The sequence below is a fragment of the Vombatus ursinus genome, unplaced genomic scaffold, assembly GCF_900497805.2.
Source record: "Vombatus ursinus unplaced genomic scaffold, bare-nosed wombat genome assembly UNPS02014786.1, whole genome shotgun sequence".
Taxonomy (NCBI): domain Eukaryota; kingdom Metazoa; phylum Chordata; class Mammalia; order Diprotodontia; family Vombatidae; genus Vombatus; species Vombatus ursinus.
Genome location: NW_020954564.1, coordinates 12,274,839 through 12,291,119, shown reverse-complemented (window position 1 = coordinate 12,291,119; position 16,281 = coordinate 12,274,839). Strand labels below are relative to the sequence as shown.

The following is a 16,281-nucleotide window of genomic DNA, read 5'->3' as shown; positions in this document are numbered from 1 at the left end:
GGACTTCTTGTACTCTTCCCCAGACTAGGATAAGCATAAACCATTTAATAAGCACAGGCTGGCTAAGTAAGAGACCCTTGCTTTTTTGGGGGGGCAGGGTGCTAGATTGGAGACCTTTACTCCCAGCTAGATTGGTTGGTTTTGAGGTCTAGAAAATAAGGATAGTAATAGTTGTCATTTATTATCTGTAGATCATGGCAAGTTGTGTATTAGTGTCAGTTAATTCATTTGTAAAATGGAATGTCTTCGCTCCCTATGTAGGCCTGTTGAGAGGAAAAGTCCTTGTTAATGCTATAGATTTGGAAACTTTTATTAATGATGTACAATGTTTCCTCTAGCACTTGACCATTTTATATGCCTTTCTTTAAAGCTGTAGTTATGCCTTCCGAGGTTGTAGATATTGATCAATAGTCTCACCAGATTGGAGTAATAGTCATACATTATTCAACCACAGCAACTTATGAAGACTGTTGACTAAAGCATGAAAGGATGTTATAAGGAAAAGGGAGGATGGACACTGATAAAATCTTAGATCCTTAGAAAATAAAAAAGTTTTCTGATGTTTATACAGTGCTTTTACCACAATAATACTGTGAAGTGTGGTAGTGCAAGTTGTTATCTCCATTTTCCAGATAAGGAAACTGAGCTAATTAGTAATTATAGCTCCAATTTCTGCTCATCCTTTTGGTTTACAGACTGTATTCTAATCTTATGCGGTCAGTCGTGCAGAGATTATTATTTCATTTTTATAGGTGATCAAATTGAGCCTCAGAAAGGAAAGTGACTTGCCTGTATTTAAAGGGAGAGTAAATTTTGGAGTTGTATTTAAACCCAGGTCTCTTGACTCCAAGTCTAGTGTAGTCTTTCTACTCTACCATACTTGCCTCAATAGGAATGTGACCGTGGACAAGTCTTCTTGCTCACCATTAAGAATATTTTTATTTCTCCATTGTAACTTACTTCCTTTTCCATTTCTGCCCTTAGTCTTGCTTTGCAGTGTAGAAACCATGTGGACCTAGGTTGGTTTATTAAGAGTATTTTGTCTGCTAAGTCTGTTTCTTCATCAGTGTGATGGGTATAACAGTATTTGCATTTACAGTACAGTTTTGATTTCTAGCAATTAAATCATGCATTTCAGTTTTAAGTTTTCCCAGAATAAGTAACTTTCTTAATTAGGGAGTCCAGATTTCTGGAATTTTATATGATGTGATATTTCCCCAAGTTAATGTTTCCTTTTGTTTTCTCAGGTAAGAACTCAGGGCCCCATCCTTACAGCAAGTGGTAAGAACCCTGTCATGGAGCTCAATGAGAAAAGAAGAGGTCTTAAATATGAACTCATCTCTGAAACGGGTGGAAGCCATGATAAACGATTTGTTATGGAGGTGCGTTTTTTAATAAGGACTGTGAGCCAATCTTTGAGTCATTTCAAAGGGATTCTCTGCCTGGAAATTTGTGGCTTTAAGTTTCCTGAATAAAACACTATTCAGGGCAAAAGAGGTGATAGTACCATTTTCTTCTGCCTTTCTTCTATTATATTTGGAGCATTGTGCCTGGTTCTCGGCAATACAGTTTAAGAAGTGCATCAGAAGTCTACAGTGTGTCTGTTTGGCATACTGTGGGCAAAACTAGGACTAGTGGGTGGAAGTTATAAGAGGCAGATTTTGGTCTAGTATAAGATAAAAACTTCTAATTAGTGTCCAAAAGTAGAATGGTATGCCTTGGAAGGTAGTGAGCTCCCCATCACTGAGTTTTTTAAGTAAAGGCTGAATTACTACCTTTAAAAAGCTTCTAATTCCTTTAAGTCCCTTTTTAACTCTGATATTCTGTCTGGACAAAGATGAGTAGGATGGTGAGAAGGAATATGAAAGGAACTGTGAATGTTTTGCCTAGAGCACTTTTAGGAAAAACCTTATTTCTTCTTTTATGTAGCTGAAGCACTTCCGTGGGGAAGAAGGACTAGATTGATTCTTCTTTGCTCTAGAGGGCAGAAGTAGGAACATTGAAGAGAAGTTGCAGAAAGGCAGAGTTTGGCTAGATATACAGAAAGAATTTTTTACATCATATCTCCCCAAAAGTAGAATAGGCTGCTTCAGGCTATATGTAGTTTTCTTCCATCACAAGTCTTCAGACTGAAGCTGGCCAACCGTTTGTCTTCGGTGTTATAGAGAGCATTTCTGGTGTCTATGAGGTTTTCTGATTCTTTCTCTTATTTTGTTGTTTTTAAATATGTTTCATGCTTGATTCTTCTTTATGTCAAAGTTACCATTACCACTGGAGCTGAAAAGGCTGTGGGTGAAAGTAAGAAATGCTTTCCTTTAATCCTTTGTTACAAAGAGAAAAGGATAAAGGGAGGAGGGAAGATTGGTCACATAGCTGCTCTTGACATTTATAGAAATCAGATGAAAAAAAAAATACAGGACTCTCTCACCCAACTGAGAATAACATTTTGGGGACACCTTTTAACTTATGTTCCTTGTGGAGTCTGTTTTTTGTACACTTAGATAATTTCTTGTCCTGGTATTGGGGAGAAGGGGCAGAATTTCCTCCCAAATTTAGTGTGGTTCTGTTTAAATACCTTAGTGAACTAAATAAAATATGGCAGCTTTAGTGGGTAAAAGTGCAACTTTTTATTTCAGGTAGAAGTAGATGGACAGAAATTCCGTGGTGCAGGTCCAAATAAGAAGGTAGCAAAAGCCAGTGCAGCACTAGCTGCCCTGGAGAAGCTATTTTCTGGACCCAATGCAGCAAATAATAAGAAAAAGAAGATTATTCCTCAGGTATGGTTTATTGTCTTAAATTTTAATTTGCCAAATTTTGCTGAGTTTCAGTTTAGGGGCCAGTCCTTGTGCTACTCACTGACTTTGTCAATTATTTTTTTTAGGAGATTTTAAAATTTTCTTGTATGGGGCCCCATTCCACTACACAAATCAACCTCTTCATAACTTAGAAGACTTTTTTTTTTTTTTTGGTGATGTGCCCTGATGAGCAACTCCTGATGGCAAGTGTCTTTTCTTAGCTAGGTTGGTCCTCAGTAGTATATCACATAATCTGTCCCCATTCTCTGTTTGAAGACTTTTTCGACTTGCTGTAGTCTACCAGAGTTTGTACATCTATGCTGTGGTAAAGCATTTGAAATGATTGGAGTGGAGGTTTTGCAAAATACCCCTGGAGTTTGTAAGAGGGAGTTCATTGTGCATTTCTTTATCTGTGTGGTATTGCATACTTTTTCACCATAGTAGGATGGCAAATTCAGCACACCTACTTCAGTTCCTGTTATGACCAAATCCCAGTGGTAAATTTAGTAGAAGAGAGACATTCTTCATTCCCAAGGAATAAGTTAATGGTCTACTTGGAAAAAAGATAATAACTCACATATACCAAGTATACATTATTGGTTGGGATTTGAGGAAGAGCTTAAGCAATAATGATAAGGAAGGCTTTGTGGAATTGGTCCGTGGGTTGAGCTTGAAGGATGAGGAAGATTTTAGTAGTTTGGAGAGCTGGGAAGGACAGGTTAATTCTAGGTGTGTGGGAAAGGGTGTGCAGAGGAATAAAGTTTGGAAAGGGCAGGGTGACTTTAGGGAAAGGTAAGTAGTCTAGCTAGAGCATTTGAGTGTGAAATACAGTGAGAGAAGATGACATTCTGCCTGACAAAATCCTCCTTATTTGTGCCATTTCCTTTTGTCCTTTCTACGCCCAATTAGATTAGGGCATTTTGGTATCATTTTTCATTTTTGTATCCTCATTCCTAAGCACACTACCCTGCACCTAGTTGTTGTTAAACAAATGTTTGAAATAAGTTGTTGAGTAAGACTATAAAGGTGATTTGGAACCAAATTTGTGGAGGGCCTTTGAATATCAAGCTAAGGAGCCTTGAACTTTATTTACTAAGAACTAGAGGAAAATTCAAGGTATCTGAGCCAAGGGTTCATGATTAGAGCTTGTGAAAATTACTTTGTCAGTAGAACATAGTGTAGTTGGAGTGGAAAAAAGCCAAAGGGATGGGGAAGGGTGAGACACTTCTGAAAAAACTGAAAACATAGTGTCTTCATATATTTTTCCATGACATCTTTTTCTTAGGTCACCAACTTCACAATTTGGGGACAAACATAGTAATTTCTGATATTTAAATTATGATTGGGCATGAAGAACTTGTTAAGTCATTTTGTTTAGACAGGAATTGCCAAACATGACATTGTCTTATTTTACTTTCAGCTCTATTTCCTATCTCCCTTCCTCCCCTCTAAGATGGATTTTGCTAAGGAATTGTGTAGCTTGACCTTCTGCTGTCCTATGTAAATGTTAGTAATAATAATAGCTATTATACTTAAAGGCTTGCAAAGTTTTTATCTTACAGTATTTCAGTAAGGTCATGTTATCACCATTTTATAGAAACTATGGCTCTGAGAGGGGAAGTCACTTGCCTAAGAGTCACACAACTTGTTACTTTTAGAGCTTGGATTTAAATTTAGGTCTCCTAAAGACAGAGGACCTTAAAATCATTTTTAGTGACTGGTTTCAAAATCCTAAAGGCTTCCCTGGGCTTCATTTTTATGCTGGTATATTTTTCCAAATACATATTGAGGTAACCTGGTAATGGGTCAGCTTCTGATGAATTGTCTAGTTCTTTTCTTTTGTGTATAGCATATTATGGTAGAACTCATAAATTAATTTATTAGTTTTAACTACCAGACTCACTGTATAAGTGAAGCAATAAAAACTGTAGCATTGTTTGAACTCCATAGGATTATTAGCTTTATTTTAATACTTCAAAGATCCATATTGGTTTGGATGCCACCTTTACTGACATAGATCATAACCCTTTCTACACCTTAGTTAGACATTTTCATTAGTTACTGTGTCCAGCTTTCTGATGATGAGCTTTTGTACTTATCTCAGCTTGTCTTTGGATGATAGGCATAATGTCTGCTGACAGTGGGCTTATACACATGGAGGTGACCTTGAGTTCTTGAAGCTTATGCCAATGGAATGTAAACTCTAGCACTTCTTAAATTTGAAGGACTTTGAATCCAAGGACTTGTCTAGCCAATGATGGAAAAGTTCATCACCAGAACATTGGTGACAATGAGTTTAAAAATAAAAAAAAAAAGGATTATTATCTTACTGTGAAATAGAAATATTGAGATTTGTGTCAGTGGGAAGAATATACTTATGAAACTGTGGGTCTTTAAAGAATCTCAGCGTGTGTATAATATATGCATTAAAGAGGTAAGACAATGACATTTCCAATTTCTATAAGTAATGAACAGTGTGTCATTGGTAACAGGCCAAGGGTGTAGTAAATACAGCTGTGTCGGCAGCTGTCCAGGCAGCTCGGGGGAGAGGAAGAGGAACCCTTGCAAGAGGAGCTTTTGTTGGCGCTGCAGCTGCCCCTGGTTACATAGCTCCAGGTAGGACACCATATTTGGGGTAGGGTGGGGATAAACATTTATTATGTGCCAGGCACGGTGCTAACAAATGCTTTACAAATATCATTTCATTTGATCCTTGCTATGGTCCTCATTTTAGGTGAGGGAAGAGAGGTTAAATTAACTTGCCCAGAGGCCAAATTTGAACTCAGGTCCTCCTCATTCCAGGCTTAGCTGCCTACAAAAGGTGTGACTTCTTTTCTCAACTGAACTTTGAAAACTAACCCTCCAACTCCCCCCCCCCCCCCAATATCTTTGGGATATTTAAAACAAAAACTTCCATTTCTCTAGCACTTCATGGTTTACAAATCACATTTTTTTTTACACTAACCCCATTTGACAGATGAGGAAACTGAATGAGTGATGAAGAGATTAGTCCAGGGCCACAAGCAGAAGACCTGAGTTTGCGCTCACATTCTGAGTGCACTACATTGTGCTGCCTGCAGACACACAAAAGAAGAAGACACTTGGGCCATAGTCCACAAACTTCCTCTTCCTTCTTTTCATCTCAGAACTCAATCTCCACTCTCCTCCTTTTGCCTAGGCTCCAGTAATGAGATGACATTCATTTCCTTCCTCCCCTCCCTCCTCCTCTTGCAGTTCCCATTTCCTCCCTCCCCGTCCCCCTCCTCTCGCTCTTCCCTTTTCCTCTCTTCCTTCTTCAGACCTCTCAGTACTTAATGGTTCCTCCCTTACTGCCTTCAAACATTCTCAGATTTCCCCTCTTCCTTTAAAAACCTATACTAGACCCTATCAACCCCTCATTCTGTGTCCTCCTCATAAAAGCTGGCTGTACTTGTTGTCTTCACTTCTCTCCTACACCCACTCCTTAACCTTTCATATTCTGGCATCTAATCTCATCACTCAACTGAAATTACTCTCTTCTAAGTTATCAGTGATCACTAAGTTATCAAATACCAAATTTGATAGTTTTTTCTCAGTTATCATCTTTCTTGACCTAACTGTATTCTGCAATTGAAGCTGTTGCCTCCCTTCTTCTCTTGAATACTCTTCTCTGGGTTTTCACCATGGTGTTTTACTCTCTCTGGTTCTCTTCCCATCTCTTCCCCCCCCCCCCCCCTTTCTTTTTTAGACCACATCTCGTGTTTCTGTATTGGATTTTTTTTACATCATGACCCCTAAGGCTCTCTTATTGGTCCTTCTTTCTCTATACTCTTGGTGACTTCATCAGTTCCCTTTGGATTAATAATCATCTCTATGTGGATGACTCGGAGATCTGTGTATCTAGCCCCAAATGTCTTCCCCTGAGCTTCTGTCCTGCCTCAGTAATTGCCTATTGGTCGCTTCTAACTATGTCCTGGAGACATCTCAAAGTCACCATGTCCAAAATATCATTTTCTTTCTCTCAAATCCCACTCTTCTTAACAGTTTACTTATTTCTGTCAAAGGTATCACTATTCTTCTAGTCTCCCAGGTTCATAACTTCAGCATTATGATCAATGTACTTTCCTTTATCTCACATATCCCATCAAATACCAGGTTGTGCCATTTCTATATCCCTCCCCTACTTAGAGCCTTTCCTTGTCACCTTTCACCTAAATTATTGCAGTGATCACCTAATTAGTTCTGCTGCTTTAGTTTCTCCTTACTCCAGTCTTTCCTCCACACTGCAACCAAAAGGATTTTCCTAAAACCCAGGCCTGATCACATCATGTTTCCTGCTCGTTCAATTCCACTGCCTCCCTATTACTCCTAGGATCAAATATAAACTCCATTGTTTAGTTTTTAATGCCTTTTATAGCCTGGTGGCCCCACAAACTGTCCAGCTTCATTGGACACTACTACTCCTGCAGTCTATGATGCAACCACACTGGTCTTCTTTGTCTTCCTCACACATACCATTCCATTTCCCATCACCATACCTTTGCACTGGCTTTCCCCCACACTTGGAATACTCTCTCTTTATTCCTGCTTCATCTCATTCCTCTCTTCCTTCTACACGCCTTCTACACGAAGCCTTTCCTGAATCCCCTCAGCTGCTAGTGCCCTCACTCTCAAACTATCTTGTATTTAGCTGTGTTGTATTTTATGTTTATTCTGCTTATACTTTTCTGTGTACTTATTTCCTTGATTAGACTGTGCATTCCTTGAGAATAGGGACTGTTTCATTCTTTGTATTTGTATCCCCAGCACATACCTCGTACCACAGTGCCATTCACATAGCTGGCAATCAATAAATGCTTATTGAGTGATATAAATGTGTATAAATTGATTAACATAAAATCACTCTAACATATGTACTTTTTTGAAAAAGTTCTCTAATGGGGTATTTAGAGGAACTAGAGTGAGGTGAGATTAAATGTGAGAAAATTTCATGTTCTGAGCATTGTTTTTATTGCTTATTAGAGACATGTTCTTGCATATATTGGGGGGCCAGGGTTTGCACTGAATGATATTGTAAGTCCATTACAGCTCTGAAGTTCTCTGATTTTGTTTTTCCTTTTGAAATCTGCTTTCCTACATATTCTTAGTTCTGCTCTACAGTACAGCCCTCCAGATCCTTGAAGACAGTAATCATCTCCTTCTGTTTGTCCTCCAGTATTTTGTCCAGTTCTTTGAATTGATGATTATAATATTTAGTCTTCTCTAACTCTTTAAGGTTTCTAAAGTGCTTTACTAACAACCTCGTGAAGTAAGTACTACATAAACAGTTGCTGATATTGTTGCTTCCTGTTTTACATATGAGGAAACTGATACTCAGATTATAACTTGCCCAGGGTCCACCTTCCAGTAAGTACTAGAAATGGGATTTGAACCCAGGTCTCCTAACTCCAAGTTCATTGCTGTTTCCATTATCAACTTTCAGAGGGCTATATAAATGTTAGCCTTTGTTACCAATATGTATATAGTATGGTTACCAGACCCCTTACTATCCTAGTTGCTCTCCTTTCCAGAAGTTTTAGCTTGTCAGTGTCATTCTTAAAATTGTAGCAACTGCATCTGGACATAATATTTCACATGTGATCTAACCTAGAGCAGGGGACATAAGTATATATTCTTTCTCTTCTTGAAAGTCTCTTTCCATTTATGCAGCCTTATCCAGCCATTATCTTTGAGGGACTATTATTTTTCATTGTTAGATAACTGTTGGAGCTCACATTTCCTCCTAAAAAGGAGCTGACAGCATTTTTTGAGGGGAAAGACATACAGCCTGAGTTTATCTTCATCTGTAAAATGAGTGGTTGGATTAGATGGCCTTAAAGGTACCTTCCAGTTCTAGATCTTTGATTTTATAAAGCTAATACTTACCAAGGAAATGACTTTAGCTCAGATCTTAGTCTCCCAAGTCCTTAGAAAAGTTTTCACCGTGTTTTCTTATAGCTCAGTTCTTCCTACTGATCTTTTTTTTGTTTTTTTTTAAAGAGCTACATTATGGGAAGCTGGCATACTTTGAATATTATCTTCATTGACTGGTTATCTTCATTGACTGGTTATCTTCATTGACTGGCATGCTGATGTAATTGAAAATAATTATATATTAATTGATATGTAATGTATTTGCCTGAAGAGTTGATACTTCTAGAGCTAGGCTTTCTCTTGTTAACATTGTTTTGCTTTTTTTGACATATGCTTACCATTCATGTTCACTGTGGGCCTATGGTGAAGAGATGTTCCTTCTGATAATAAATTTACATAGCACTTTTTGGTTACAAATCAATCTAACATATGATTAATTTGATTTCTACAACTACCTTGTTCAACTATCTACCTTATTATTATTATTACTGATATTTTATAGATGAAGAACCTTTTCCCTCAACATTGAAGTGCATTTCCCAAGGTCAAAAAGTAGAGCCATGATTCAAATTCAGGTCTACTGCATCTTTAAGTCCATTGTTTCCTTTTCCCACTAAACCGTGGTGCTTTCCCCTATTATAATATTAGGAAATAAAATGACTTAACACAAAGGCCTTGGATACATGACTGTGATGTGGAGGCGAATTCTGTGATTTGAGGTGAGGAGATCTGAGTTAGTGCCAGTCATTGATGTGACCTTGGGAAAGTCATTTCATCTTCTGTTTAATACCTGTGTGATTCTTGGATAAATTGATTCGTCTCTCAACCTCACTTTCTCCATCTGTAAAAATGAGAAGATTGTATTAAGTGATCTTCCAAGTTCCTCTTTTTCAATCGACTAATCCTTTCTGATATTAAGTTTTATCATCTATAATTCAGGAATAATAACACCATGGCCAACTTCTCAGGGTCACATGGGAGATAGATGTGAATGACCTTTGTTACCACAAAGTATGTTATAAATATCAGCTACAGTTATTATTATTTTTCCTTTCCCTAGATTTAAATTCATCGAGTAATTCATTTTTAGTTTGCTTGTGTCCATGTTAGCTGTCGTCTGTCACAGATGCTTTCAAGTGAATATTGGTTTTCTTTAAGGCCCTAAAAGTTTGCAGACTGAAATTAGTTCTACTATTAATATTGCTGATCATTCACTTAATAAGAGAGCTTAGCATGGTGAAAGGAGTCCTGTACCTGGAGTAAGAAGACATGGAATATAATCCAGTTCTGTCACAGATTGTATACATTTTGGACCATTAGTACTCTAAGGGACTTTGCAGGGTTAGAGGGAGAACAGCATAGTGGAAGGGAAACTTGAATTTGAGCTGTAAAACTGTAAGACAGAAATTCATTTCTGCTCCTTTGGGCAGATAATTAAATCCTTCTGCACTTCAGGTTCTTTATGTATAAAATGACAAGGTTGGACTGGACTATATGATCCTTTTTTTTAAAAAAATAGTTAATTTTTAGTTTTCAACATTCACTTTCATAAGATATTGAGTTTTAAATTTTCTCCCCTCCCTCTCTTTCCCCCTCCCCACAATGGCATGCAATCTGATATAGGCTCTACTTAGACATTCATATTAAACATATTTTCACATTAGTAACGATTGAAAGAAGAATTAGAAATAATGGGAGGAACCACAAGAAAGAAGAAACAAAACAAAACAACAAAAGAAAAGGAGAGCAAATAGTATACTTCCATCTGCATTCAGATGCCTCTAAGTTTTCTCTCTGGAGGTGGATAGCATTTTCCATAGTGAGTCTTTTGGAGTTGTCTTAGATTCTTGTATTGCTGAGAAGAGCTAAGTCTGTCAAAGTCAGTCATTGCACAATGTGGCTGTTACTGTGTACAATGTTCTCTTGATTCTGCTCATTTCATTCTGCATCAGTCCATACAAATCTTTCCAGGTTTTTCTGAATTCCACCTGCTCATCATTTCTTATAGCACAGTAGTATTCCATTACATTCATATCCCACAAATTGTTCAGCCATTTCCCTATTGATGGACATCCCCTCAATTTTCAATTCTTTGCCACAACTGAAAGAGCTGCTATATATTTTTGTACATGTGGGTCCTTTTCCCATTTTTATGATCTCTTTGGGTTACAGACCTTGAAGTGGTATTGCTGGGTCAAAGGGTATGCACAGTTTTATACCTCTTTGGGCATAGTTCCAAATTGCTTTCCAGTGGACTGTATGATCTTTAAGGTCCCTTCTGATTCTAAATCTTATTGTGTAGTCCAACCCAGTCATTTTTATAGGTGAAGAAGCTGAAATTTAGAGGTGGAATATGATTGTTGTGACCTTAGAGAGTTAATAAATGGCAGGGCCAGTTAGGACTCATACTAGGGTCTCCTGACTCTAGGTCCAAAACTTGTTTTACTTATTGTTTACCAGTCCTGTGCCTGTGGGCAAATCACTTCGGTTCTCTGACTCTTAATTTCCTCAACTGCTGAAATGGGTGTGATAATCATTGCTCTTTCTCCATCCTAGGTGTATGGTCAAGCAATTAGTTTGTAACATATAGAGAGTTATAGGAGTGAGAGTCATTACTATACATATATTTTTCTGAGATCCCTTCTGACTCTGATATGTTTTAAACATACTTCCACCTTTAAGGATCGTTGCACCTCTAATGTTCTGTGTTTTAGTGGGCATGCTTAGCCCATTTTTATGAGTGTTTAGTGCAGGTGTTGGTTTTAATTTTTCAAGCCTTGATCTCTTATCTCATTGTTTGCTCTAGGTTACGGCACACCCTATGGCTATAGCACAGCTGCTCCAGCCTATGGTATGTACAACCTCTTACTGACCTCTGCCATTCCTGACTCTATCCCAGCAGTCCAAACTCCAGTTTGATTTCAGGGTTCGTATCAATTAACTAGAGGGACCCTAAGAAACTCAATTAGTATGGTGACCACACTAAAATTCACTTTGAACAATGCCATAACCTTGTGGTTCTTGGTTTGGTTGGAGTAGCTTCCTTCCTTTGTTGCTTTTCCTGGTTGTTGAAGGACTGCTTGTCTAACTGCCTGTTTTCTGACCATATTGAATTTGACTATTTTAACAAGTTCTCCTTACAGCCAAGTTACGCTCTATTCAAAGACAACCTAAGGGCCATGAACATTATCTGATGCAGGGTTGAATTCTGGGGATGTGCAAATTGTATAGGCTACTCTCAATTGTAGGTAACACTAATTAGCTGTAACACTAAACCTCACTGATAAAGAGTTAGGGATGTGTAGTAAATACCAAATAGCAAAAGTATCCATCCCTTCCCTTCCACATGTGTTGCTTTGGGAATTCATTGCTCCCAGAGTATAAACTGGGAGTTAAATCCTATTATAGATTAAAGGACTAGAGAATAGAGTGGCGGTATAGTGTAATGGAAGTCATTCTGTCTTGGGAGCCAGGACACACAGATTTTAAATCTGGCTCTAACTAAATCATCTTCTGACACTGGGCAAGTCAGTTTTTACTTTCTGGGCTTCAGTTTCCTCATCTGTCAAATGAGGCAATTGAATTCAATGATTTTTAAGATCCTTTCTAACTCTCTATAATCCCACTGACTGGCTGTTCTAAAGAGAACGTGACAGTTCTAGGGAAGATTTCAGTTGGCTGGATGGAATCTTCTATCACCAGTGTGTGAATAGTAGAAAGACTCCAATAGCCAATCATGGGTTTGTCCCACCTGGCTCTGTTGGTAACTTTGAATGAGGTTTATGTGGTAATGGAGGCAGAACATTTTGGAGTCAGTAATATGGTCACACATACTTGCCCTGACTTGGGCTCCGTGTTTTTGGAATTACTTGTTTGAAAGGGAGGGGTGTGTGTGTGTGTGTGTGCGTGTGTGTGCGTGCGTGCATGTGCGTGCGTGCGTGCGCGCGCGCGCGCGCGTAGAAGTGAGTAGTGTATAGGGTAACAGGACAAAATCTTTAATATGATCACTATAAGCCATTTTAGGTAATTCCCTTACCTTGGAGCTAGTCCTTCTATACTTTATCATTGCATATACCATTTTTATGCTTTTGACTTTAAACTACTGTCAAACAGAAACCATGCTTGATCCTGTTACATTTGTCATACCTACCATAGGAAATTGTATTAGTATATATTCCCAAAAAATGAAAGACTTGCATTCTGGCAGAATATAGTAAAGCCAAAATGGGTTTTAGACGTTTCTTCAGTTATCAAGTGCCATTTTACCACACATTATACCTACAGCTAAAAGACCTGATTTGAGTCATGGCTTTGCCACCTACTAGCTGTATGACCTCGAGGCAGGTCTATGAGATGGGTATGATAATTATTTACATCATGGTATAGTGATAAGGTCTTGAGTCAGAAGATTTGGGTTTGAGTTCTGGTTCCAGCACTTAACTAGTTTTACGACTAGCTCAATTTTGTTATCTGTAAAATGGGAGTGATTACAATGATGATGATGATGTTAAAATTACTGACCTTAAAACAAAGTTGTGAGGATAGTATTTACACTGTTCTATAGAAATGCGAATTGTTACCTATCTCATACGTTTAGAAGGATCAAATGAGATAATATATGTAAAGTTCTACGTGTAGATAAGTTTTTGCTCTCTCTAATGAAAAATTTTAGCATTCAGCAATTCATTTTGATAACAATTTATTAGGTATATGTGTAGAGCCCTGTGTTGTGTTTCATCTTACTTTAAGGGTTCCTGTTCCCACCTTCCCATTCCCTGCCAAACTAGGGTATGTAATAAGTTTTTTTTTTTTGAAGTTTTTTCCTTGCCTCATACCATGTTGCTGGTCCAAGGGCAGAACAAATTATAATATAGATAAATGGAAAAAGGTGATTAGGGTATAGAAATTAATATACTGAGTTCATGAATTCTCTTTTCACAGGTAAAAGTTGTGTATTTCTCTCTAAGCTTAAATTTTTGAATCTCTTTTATTGTCTGGTTTTTAAATTTCTTCTACTTCTTAATTCTCTGCTGAAAATTAGAAGTAGTAATTAATGAGAACAGAAAGTTTCAAAGCTAAATGTAAACATTCTCATTTGATCCTTGTAATACCCTGGCAAAATCAGGGGAAGTAATTTTACTCCATTTTACAGATGAGCAAACTGAGTTTTAGAGAGGGTAAGTAACTTTCAGCCCATGTATAACTGGTAAGTGGTAGAACCTAGTACTTAAATCTGGCTCTCTGTACTCTTAAGCTAACCATATAAACATAGATTGAGTGATTACCACTTAGTATATGGCACATACTTTTTTATACCAGTACCATCTTGTGTCCAAACTACAGTCCTATTTCCCTCCATTGCTCTTTACCTAATCACTATTCTCTGTCCTCTGTTAACACTGTGCTTCTGTCCACATAGAGCCTGACTTGCAAATGTTCCCATCCTCTTTGTCCCATATAACTGACTTCAAAAATGTGTGATATTAGATGCCCCCATTTTTCCACATAGAGGTTTTTTTTTTTTAAAAGAAATGTTCTTGTGATGCAAAACTACTTAAATGGCGCTTTCTTTTGGCTGTAAGGGAAACATGTCTTTTGGCCTTTGTAAAGCTGTTGCATGTTGGGAAACGTTCCTCTGATCATCTGGTGCTCTGAAATACCTGCTGTTGCTGCTTTGTGATTTCTATATAGGTTAAATCTGAGCGAACAGAAACAGGAGCCGATTTTCAAACCCTATCTGAGTATGCAGAAGTTTGCGAGGCCACAAGAACTGATTTAATCATGAAATTCAGCAAGCCATTAATCTTTCCAGATTTGCCATGCCAATATTACCACTATGTTGCCCCCTCCTGTGTTAAGGATTCTATTGGTTGGGGCTTTATTTCAGCATTCTTCCTATTTGGCTAATCTCTAGAGAGAGCAGAGTTGGGCCTAATTTTGATGATTTATTTTGGTCCCATAAAATACACACCACCAAACTTCTAAGAAAAGACATTTGTATTTTGAAAGTATTTTCAGAATTACAACCCAACAGTATTACCCTTCTTCTTTGGTTATTCGTAGTAAGATCATTTGCCTAAGTCTTTTTGGGGGGAAGGGGGACAAGGGGGTGGATTAGAGCCTTCCCAAAGCAATCATTGGTAGGCAAAGTATCGTACATAACAGAAGAATAATTGATGATGTCTCTTGCTGGACCTCTCCTGAAACCAAATGCATTGACTGACTAATCTGGAAAGGGTTAATAATATTACTGTTAAGACTTTTTAACCTGATTTTTGGATTGTTAAACTCATTTGGAGTCCTCTCCGTTTCTTCTCTCTGTAGGTTTACCCAAGAGAATGGTTCTGTTGCCCGTTATGAAATTCCCAACCTATCCAGTTCCCCACTACTCATTCTTTTAGCAAATGGCTGAAGCTAATTCCTATTGATTGAGCAACAATCCAGTCCACTCCCGAATATTAGAAGAGAGAACAAGCCTTTTTATCCGGTTTCCTTTGAACATATAACTTGCGCAAAAATGATTTGTAAAGAACATCTTTTCCTACTTTTGATTTTTTGATTTTAACAAATGCAAATTTAGTTCTTTAAAACTTGAAAAAAAAATACACACAAACCTTCCATTCCCTTACTCCCAACAAAAAAAACCTAGTTCTGTGAAACGTTACCTCATTTTCCGATAATAACTTATACCAGCCCTTCTGTTCTAGGGGACAAACTAGCCGCTCAAAGTTTGTTTTAAATGAAGTCTCAGATTATGTAAAATTAAATTTGTGAAGGATGTATAGAGTATAAAACAAAGATCACAAATAAACTGTTTTTGTTGTAACACAGAGTAATGCCTGGTTCCTGATGTAGTCATCTATTCTTGGCCCAGGGTTAACTCAATTAAGGCTGCAGTTATTTATTTATTTTTTAGTATGAGAGAAACTTAATTTAATGTCCAATTCTGTAAATACTAAGGCATGTAATCAGGCCAGTGAAATTGGGGTTTGGTATAGTGTTTTAGCTCATTTTTTATACTTGCTATCTGAGCATACTTAAAACTTCATAGGGCTTAAAAATGAAGGACATAGTCATAACTCAGTGCTTTATAATTTAGTAGGGTAGAAATGGATCCTCACATCTGTAAGCAGATTACCAAATAAACAACAACAAAAAAAGATGTTAATAGTAAGTGAGCCCTTAAATTTTGTGAGCTTACTTTGGACTAGGGACTAATACCCTCTTCCTCTATCCCAATCTGAGTTCAAGACTGATTCTGTAAAAAGAGGATTGCTTTTAAATGTGGATATTGCCCAGAGATGAGAGTTGGGAGGCAGCAAGGCGAAGAAATGTAATGGTTTTTGAGTTCAGGGCAGCTTGTTACAGTGGAAAAAGCCTGAACTAGGAGTCAGGAGCCTTGGATTCAAGTCATGGCTCTGTCATTTAATGTGTGTCCTTGGGCAAGTCCTTTATCCTTTTTAGGCCTCAGTTTCTGCCTCTGTCAGATGAAGGTTGGACTAGACCATCTCTAAGGTCCCTTCCATTTTTAACAATCAGTGAACCATAAAAGATGACAAATCAAGCAATCAGCCCTCTTGTTCTTGTGGCCTTC

General features: G+C 37.7%; 1 protein-coding gene across 4 annotated transcripts in view; it reads left to right on the top strand.

Moving 5' to 3' along the window:
- Positions 1-15,519, top strand: part of LOC114047037 (spermatid perinuclear RNA-binding protein) — a 136,988-nt gene extending 121,469 nt beyond the window's left edge. For 3 of the 4 annotated variants that reach the window (XM_027867703.1, XM_027867702.1, XM_027867705.1), the window contains 5 exons: positions 1,248-1,382; positions 2,637-2,777; positions 5,288-5,411; positions 11,494-11,538; positions 15,012-15,519. In XM_027867703.1, the coding sequence (XP_027723504.1) occupies positions 1,248-1,382; positions 2,637-2,777; positions 5,288-5,411; positions 11,494-11,538; positions 15,012-15,088 (522 nt within the window). In that variant the 3' untranslated portion in view covers positions 15,089-15,519. Of the gene's footprint in view, positions 1-1,247; positions 1,383-2,636; positions 2,778-5,287; positions 5,412-5,772; positions 7,645-11,493; positions 11,539-15,011 lie in introns of those variants that run through there. The other variant, XM_027867704.1, reaches the window with a different exon arrangement.
- Positions 15,520-16,281: the final 762 nt, after the last annotated feature.